General features: G+C 57.2%; 3 protein-coding genes across 3 annotated transcripts in view; 2 read left to right on the forward strand and 1 right to left on the reverse strand.

The window, feature by feature from the left end:
* ARL16 (ARF like GTPase 16) overlaps positions 1–1,774 on the forward strand; it is a 13,044-nt gene extending 11,270 nt beyond the window's left edge. The window contains exon 6 of the mRNA XM_006145648.3: positions 1,001–1,774. The gene's annotated coding sequence lies outside the window, so the exon portion shown is untranslated. The remainder of the gene's footprint in view (positions 1–1,000) is intronic.
* A 55-nt stretch (positions 1,775–1,829) lies between these two features.
* Positions 1,830–7,528, reverse strand: part of CCDC137 (coiled-coil domain containing 137) — a 6,949-nt gene continuing 1,250 nt past the window's right edge. The window contains exons 3-6 of the mRNA XM_027770733.1: positions 5,312–5,534; positions 3,295–3,377; positions 3,055–3,134; positions 1,830–2,965 (exon numbers count right to left, since the gene is read on the reverse strand). Coding sequence (XP_027626534.1) covers positions 2,789–2,965; positions 3,055–3,134; positions 3,295–3,377; positions 5,312–5,534 — 563 coding nt within the window. The 3' untranslated portion in view covers positions 1,830–2,788. The remainder of the gene's footprint in view (positions 2,966–3,054; positions 3,135–3,294; positions 3,378–5,311; positions 5,535–7,528) is intronic.
* Positions 7,128–7,528, forward strand: part of NPLOC4 (NPL4 homolog, ubiquitin recognition factor) — a 92,167-nt gene continuing 91,766 nt past the window's right edge. The window contains exon 1 of the mRNA XM_006145650.3: positions 7,128–7,143. Coding sequence (XP_006145712.1) covers position 7,143 — 1 coding nt within the window. The 5' untranslated portion in view covers positions 7,128–7,142. The remainder of the gene's footprint in view (positions 7,144–7,528) is intronic.

The following is a 7,528-nucleotide window of genomic DNA, read 5'->3' on the forward strand; positions in this document are numbered from 1 at the left end:
CTTACAAAGGGGGAAGGCCAGATCGGCAGGAACGGGACCCCACACCTTACTCCCCCACATGCCTGTGGCTGGGGTGACAGACTTAAAGCCAGGTCCAGGAGTACTGGCATACCTTGTCTCTGTAGGGTCTGCTGTTTCCATGCATGTGCCCACAGCCCAACCTCCCCTACCCCTCACCCTGCAAACTAAATTCAGTGCTGGTTGGGAGCTGGTGCTAAGTGCACCTCTGCCCGCATGCGGGTCCTGCTCAGCCCTTCATAGCACCAGGATCCATGTGTTCTGTAACAGGCGGGTGCTCCGGCCAGATTTGACATGAGTCAGGAGGCTTGGACAGCGGCTCCTGGCAGAGCAGCTGCAGGCACTGAGAGGCCTGTGCATGTGAGACTGGGTCACGGGTTCTGGCCCTACTTGCAACTTGTGCTCAGGCTCAATGCTGCCTTCACAAGGAAAGAAGGCTGAGTCAACCCCATGGGAGGGACAGCACTGTGCTTTGAGTGTCCCCACAAAATCCATGTGAAAACGTGGAGGCAATGGGGCCAGCAGCTGACATAGTTAAGGTACTGGATTCTACATAGCCAACTCTGAGGTTCAAGTCCCAGACCTAGCAGCTTGAAAAACACATCTGGAGGGGACCAGCAGTTAGTGTAATGGCTATGTCGCTGGACTCCCAGGCAGGCAACCACAGTTCGCGTCCTGTACCCAGTGGCTTAAAACTCATGCCAGGTGTGTGTGCATGTGTGCCCAAGATCCTGAGAGGAGAATGGAGAAGGGATTGCAGCGTGACCATCCCCCCTGGGGAGTTTCTCACTAGAATTCTGTCTCTATGTCTCTGTCTGTCTGGCGAGCGCACGCGCCCTACAGTGAAAATCTCTCCAAAAAAGAGAAAAACACCTGGGATGCGTGTGCATATACCCCAAGATCCTGAGAATGGAGAGAGGATTGAGGTGTGGCCAACCCCCACAGGGGAGTGATTTCTCACTTTCTCTTCATCTCTCTCCAGCAAGTGCACTCTCCCTATGGCAAAAATCTTAATTAAACATTTGGCGGGGTCCACCATGGCCTGGTCATTTGGACAGCAGGATAAACACAGCCGGCCACACAGTACAGACCCAGACCTGGAGGCTAGAACGGCAGGCACGTGTGTGTACATGCCCAAAATTCAGAAAGGAAGGAAGGATGGACTGACCACACCCCACGAGGGTGCATTCTCTTTCCATCTATCACCAGTGAGCATGCACCCTCTGGCAAAAAATGCACCTAGAAGACATGTGCACAAGGCCCTGAGAACGGAAGAAACCCTGGCCCATCACTGCTGAGGAAGCTTACTCCCACTGATGTGCCACACTGAAAGGCCCGATCTGCATGATGCCATGGTGGGCTGAGGGTCCTGATGCCTAGTCATCTCCTAAATGCCCAGCTTAGTCCAGTCCAGTCAGCCCCCAAAGCTGAGAACCAGACACCAACCTCGGAGCAAACGGGGCACTGCCCACCTGCCACTCCAGCCCTCCCAGTCACTGCCTGTCCCCAGCTACCATGTCTGACGTAGGCTGAGTTCCGGCTATAGCAGCCAAAGTCCCAGCCACCCCCATACAGCACTGGGACCACCTGTGAGCACATCACCAGGTGGAAAAATCATTCACATAAATAATGGCTGCAAAAGGCAGCAGCCCCACTCTTGGGGGACCAGTGGTGGTGGTGTGGTTAAGGTGCTGGACACTCCCACACGGCTGACCATGGTTCAAGTCCCAGACCAGGTGGCTTGCTTTCTCATTTTTTCTTCCCGTCTTTCTCTAGTCAAATTAAGATGAATGAATAAAATTAAACAATCATACTTTTTTTAAAGGGCGTCCCATTTTAATGGTTTATTAAAAGCCTTACACTTAAAAGGCAAAGGCAAAAACGGGCAGCTCTGCCACTTCATACTTGCAGGGACTACACGGTCTCGCTGGCTCACAGCGGACAGTATCCCCGGGTCCCTGGGCGCAGCACTGAGCACCACAGCAGGGGCTGCACAGCAGGGGCGATTCCCCTCACTTGCTGCAGGCACTTGGCTGTCAGTTGTCAGTTGCCTTGAGCACCAGCTCCACCAGAGATGCAGGCCCCCCAGATAGCAGCCCCAGGCCAGCCCATTCCCTACCCTCCCTCTGGGTGTGTGCTGCCCTGTCTGCACCTGAGCCCAGCCCTGGCTGGGATCCACCGGCCTCTGCAGGGACACTGGCAACTGACCTGCGTCAGTGCCCATGGCCTGAAGCTCCCCAGGTGGACTAGATGATGCCACCAGCCTGCCCTGGCCCTCGCTCTAGTGGCTGGCAGCCCAGCTGTCACTCGCTGGTGCCCTGCCCTGTCCGTCACTCCATGGCCAGCCTGCAAGGCCCGGCCCCAGCTGCTACTCGTAGTGGCCAGCCATCCCACCCTGCCCGGCTTGCTCTTAGCAGCCTCTTCATGCTGCAACACTGAATCCAGTGTCAGCTCCAGGAATTCATTGGCGTTTAGGGACAGGGTTAGGGAAGTGGGTCCTCCCTAAAGTGGCCCTGTGGTGTCTCAGCCTGGAAACTGTTTTGTCATGAAGCCTGAGTGACACTAGACTCGGGACAGCAGGCACCAGGCCCACTGGCTATGTTCCAGGCAAGGGCCACATGGCACCTGCCCCAAGCAAGATGTGGGCCCTGGATGACCACCCCCCCATGAAATAGCAGACCTCAGGGACCGAAAGGCAAGACCAGGAGGCCGTCCCATGCTAAGTGTGGGTAGGAACCCCAGGGGCTGCTGTCCAGGGTGAGGACCTGCGTCACAGGTGCACCTCCAACTGTCCACGCTGCTGCCCCAGCCTCCTCAGTGCCCTGTAGGCCTGCACTGCACGCAGCCGCTCCTCCTCCACAATGCGCTGTCGGGCCAGCGACGGGGTCAGGGGCCGTGATCCTCTGGGCCTCAATAACGCCCTTAGCACCAGCGACCTCCTGCCAGGCTGAAAAAGGAGGCGAAGGGAGGCAAGGCTGGGACCTGGGGGCACTTCCTGTGCCCAGTGGGTGCACGTCCGTCCCCAGCCCTCCTTACCTGGTCCCTACTGGTGCTTGTCCTGGGCGTGGTGGTCAGCTCTGGGGGCTGCAGGGCGACCTCCCCAAACTGCACCGGGTCTGGAGGGGCAGATACACCAGCGGCTGTCGCCTACACTGCTCCCCAACCACCCCATACCCACCCCAAGGGCTAGGGTGGACAGACCAAGGACAGACCCCAGGAGGGCACCAGTGCCCACTGCAGCTGGTGCTACGGGAGCTGGCACTGCAGGAGAGCTACCTCGGAGCAGCTCCTGCTCCAGCCTCTCTGCCGCCCTCTCCGCCTTCTTCCGCTGGACTCGATCCTGCCGCCGCCTCTGGAACCTGGGGGAAGTACAGCTCCATCTGGACTCACTTCTCCTCAGGTGCAGTGACACCCCATGTGCACACTCTCCTCACCATGAACCCACGGCCAGCCGTGAGAGGCTCTGGACCAGTGGCCCAAGTTCCTCATCAGCACTCAGCCTGGGACCACTGTCCCAGAGAGCACTTGACAGTGTTTGGATATTCTGGCTGTCACGTGGGGGGTACTGGCCACTCCTGGGTGGAACTCGGGTGCTGTCAACACCTTCCATCCTGCAGTCAGTCACTGGCCAGGGCAGGGCTGCTGTGCATCTCAAGGGCCTGGCCCTAAGCCCTGGTGTGACTGGCTCAGTGTCGGTCGCTGTGGGCCCAGGCTGTGCACAGGTGGCAGTGGCCCTAAGCCCTGGTGTGACTGGCTCAGTGTCGGTCGCTGTGGGCCCAGGCTGTGCACAGGTGGCAGTGGCCCTAAGCCCTGGTGTGACTGGCTCAGTGTCGGTCACTGTGGGTTCAGGCTGGAGCTGCATGAGGGTCTCTGTGACAGTTTCCCTTGGCTCATGTGGACGTATCACAAGGACTCAGAAACAAAGACACCACAAAACTGGAAGCCATGTCCCTGACCTTCACTACTACAGGGAATCACGCAGGTGTGAACAGGTGATGTGGTGGTTAAGGCACTAGACTCCCACGACTGGCCATGGTTCAAATCCCAGACCTCATGGTCCGGACATCATGCCAGGTGACGTGTGCGTGTGCCCAGAATCCCAGACGGGACTAGAGAAGGGACTGCAGCGTGGCCGTCCCCACAGGGCGATGGCCCCCTCACCCTGTCTCTGCAGTGAGGGCGTATACCCTGTAGCAGCAAACAAAGAAGTGTGACAGCACAGACCCGCAGCTGCAGGAAATCCTCTTAACTCCCCCCCTCACCCTGTCTCTGCAGTGAGGGCATATACCTATACCCTGTAGCAAAAAACAAGAAGTGTGACAGCACAGACCCGCAGCTGCAGGAAATCCTCTTAACTCCCAATGAAAGCTTGGGCCGGCTCATCTGAAAAACCGGGGGTGACATCTCAAAAAGCCCTCGTTTGGCTCAGCTGTGGTGGCACAAGTGGCAGGCACTACTGCATGACAGGGAGCAGCGTGGGAGGACCTGGTCTGGCTCCAGGGGAACACAGACATGGACATGTTGGTGTGCTCACAAAGCTAGGGGATCAGGGGAGGAGTGTGGTGTGAGAGCACCCTGTTGGGGGTCCTGGCCTGTTTCTGACGTGAAATAAATAAAAGAAATAAAAACATTAAAACCAAAAAACTCCTGGTTGTGGAAACCACCCCTCCCTCACGTTAAGCCAGGGAGGTGGCAGGCACGGGCCTGGGAAACGGCCTGCAGGGTTCTCTCCAGGGCTGGTGCCCATTGTAAGGACCCAGCAAACATCGTCTCAGACAAGAACAAGGCTGAGCTCTTGGGCAGGACTCTGCTCAGGGTGCTCAGAGCTCTTCCGCACCAGGAAGGGCAACGCCAGCCTTGCAATGACCCCCCACGGGCTGGTTCTGCAGGCAGGAGGGAGCCTGGTGTTAGTGGGCCCAGCAAGCACCTCCGGGCAGGTAGGGCCCTGGTAGCCAGCGACCCTCTCCCAGCAGGCAGGGCCCTGGTGGCCAGTGAGCTCTCCACAGCAGGTAGAGGCTGATCTACTTTGCAGTTGGGGTGGACAACTGGCACCAGGGTGACCTCGCAGAGAAAGCAAAGAGCGGGGAAGATGCTGCACAGCCCAAGGGTTCTGGCCTCCCTGAGGCCCTCCCTAGGTAGAGCAGTTCTGATGGGGAAACACTCACCAACTGACGCGGGCTGAACTTCTTTCCAGTTCCCCTGAGCCATCAGGTGGGGGACAGGGCACTGCCTCAGAAGGCCAAACTAAGAGCCCCTGGCCCTTCCTCCCAGGGCGCTCCAGTCCCACACTCACGCTTTCTTGCGCTCAGACTTCTCCCTCGTGGACGGGGCCTGAACCTCGGGCTGCCGGCTGGCCTGGTTCTTGCTAAGGAACAGCACGTGCTGGGCCTCTTGCTCCATGCGCTGGATGTAGGCCCTGTCGGACTCCCCCTTCCCCTGCTGGAACTTGGGGACCGCGATGTCTGGGTCCACTCCCTTTGCCTCCTTCTCTAATGTCTTCCTGAAGGCCACCTGGGCTGAGAACAAAGGAGACCACAGAGGTCTGGCATGAGGGTTGGAGGACGGAGGAAGCCAAGCGGATGGCCTGCGTTCTTTGTCACCCGAGGCCACGGAAAGAGACAGCCAGGCTCATGTGGAAGCAGCCCGACTATGGCACCTAGGGAAAGCTTGAATGGCCCTGCTCAGGCCTCAGGGTCTGGGGTACTGCATGGCTGGCTGATACATGTCACGAACAGCCACCAGAGCATGCTTTTAAAGAACCAGATGCAGCTGGGGTTGTCAACAGGTGACAGGCTGCGAGACAGTCCCGTCTGCCCACAGGCTTCACGGCACAGCTGAAACCTGGCATAGCTGTGCACCAGGAGGCGGGAAGCCTGTGATCCCCTATGCGGGGACAGGGGACGTGCAGGTGGAAGGTCACAGTGTGTGCGTCATAAATACATGCAAGTATGCAGGCTATCTCCCCTGGGAAGGTCACGCCAGAAAACAAAGGTTGGCAGGTGGCGCTGGACTCCCACACGGCTGACTGTGGTTCGAGTCCCAGACCTGCCAGCTTGCTTTCACACTTTCTCTCTCTCTCTCTCTCTGTAACTCTCTGGTCAAGGATGGAGGGAGGGGTGGAGAGAGGAAAGAAGGATGGATAGATAAAATAATTCTTTTTTTTTTTTTTTTTAAGAGGTTTTTGCAGGACCCGGTGGCTTAAAACTCACACCGGGCGCGTGTGCGTGTGTGCCCGTGTGCCCAAGATCCCGAGAGGGGAATGGAGAAGGGATTGCGGCGTGACCATCCCCCCAGGGGGTGATTTCTCGCTTTCTGTCTCTATGTCTCTCTCTGTCTGTCTGGTGAGTGCACGCACCCTGTAGCGAAAACCTCTCCAAAAAAAAAAGAAAAGAAAGAAAAGAAAAAAAATGTATGGCATGTGCAAGCTCACTTTTTAAAAATGCCTTAAGAAACAGAGAAGTAGGCCAGCAGGTGGCGTGGGGGCTGCATCACTGGACTCCCACATGGCCAACCATGGTTTGAGATCCAAGGAACTGGTAGCTTGAAACTCACGGCAGGCCCATGTTCATGTGCCCAAGTTCCCAGGAGGAGAAAGGAGGAGTGGAGACTGCAACGTGGCTATTTCCCCCAGGGATGACTTCTGACTGTCACTGTCTCGGTCCCTCCTCAGCAAGTGCACAGACCCTAAGGAAAAACCCACACAGCGGCACACACTCCATACGGCACAGCCTGGGACTGCCCCCACTCTCATCTCTCCATCTCAGCACCCACACAAATGGAAAAGCAGCACTACCCCGGGGCGGCAGCTGGATGCCCATGTGCCTGACCACAGTTTGAGTCCTGGACCTGGTGGTTTGAAAGTCACACCTGGTGTGTGCACATGTGCCCAAATCCCAGGAGAACGGAGACGGGATTGTGGCATGGCCATCCCCTGGGGTGATTTCCCACTTTGCCTGTCTCTCTGGGGAGCACGTGTACCCAATGGCAAAAACCTTTAAAAGGAGGGTAAACAACACTGCCACAAAGCGCCGGGTCTGAGGAGACTAAAACAAAGAAGTTCAAACACAAACACCGTGCCCAGCACAGCTGTGTGCTCCAGCGAGGCCCGCAGGAGGGCGCCCGCCACTCGGGAACTGGAAGGCCAGCTTCTCAGAGGAGTGGCCCAACACCCCTAAACCCCAAATCCGGCATGGCTTCAGACTGTAGTCCAAGGAACGATTACTGCTGACTGGCAACAACCTCACTGACCTACCGTGCCCGCTGCGCCCTCCACCTTCCACACAGCTATCTCGCAGAGCCACCTGCCCGGCCACCCCTGCTCAAAACCCCCTCTGGCTTTCGGCCACTCAGGGGCTATGAGCACTCCTCACCACAGGCCTGCCATGGTCTGATGGAGCCCGGACAATATCTCGCGTGGAGATTATCTGGCTGCAACGGAATGAAGAGTGAAAAACGTCATCTTTTATTTTTAAAGAATTATTTTAACATTACTTATTTAATTTGACAAAGA

Source organism: Tupaia chinensis, unplaced genomic scaffold (genome assembly GCF_000334495.1).
Source record: "Tupaia chinensis unplaced genomic scaffold, TupChi_1.0 Scaffold000159_1, whole genome shotgun sequence".
In the NCBI taxonomy this organism is placed as follows: Eukaryota; Metazoa; Chordata; class Mammalia; order Scandentia; family Tupaiidae; genus Tupaia; species Tupaia belangeri.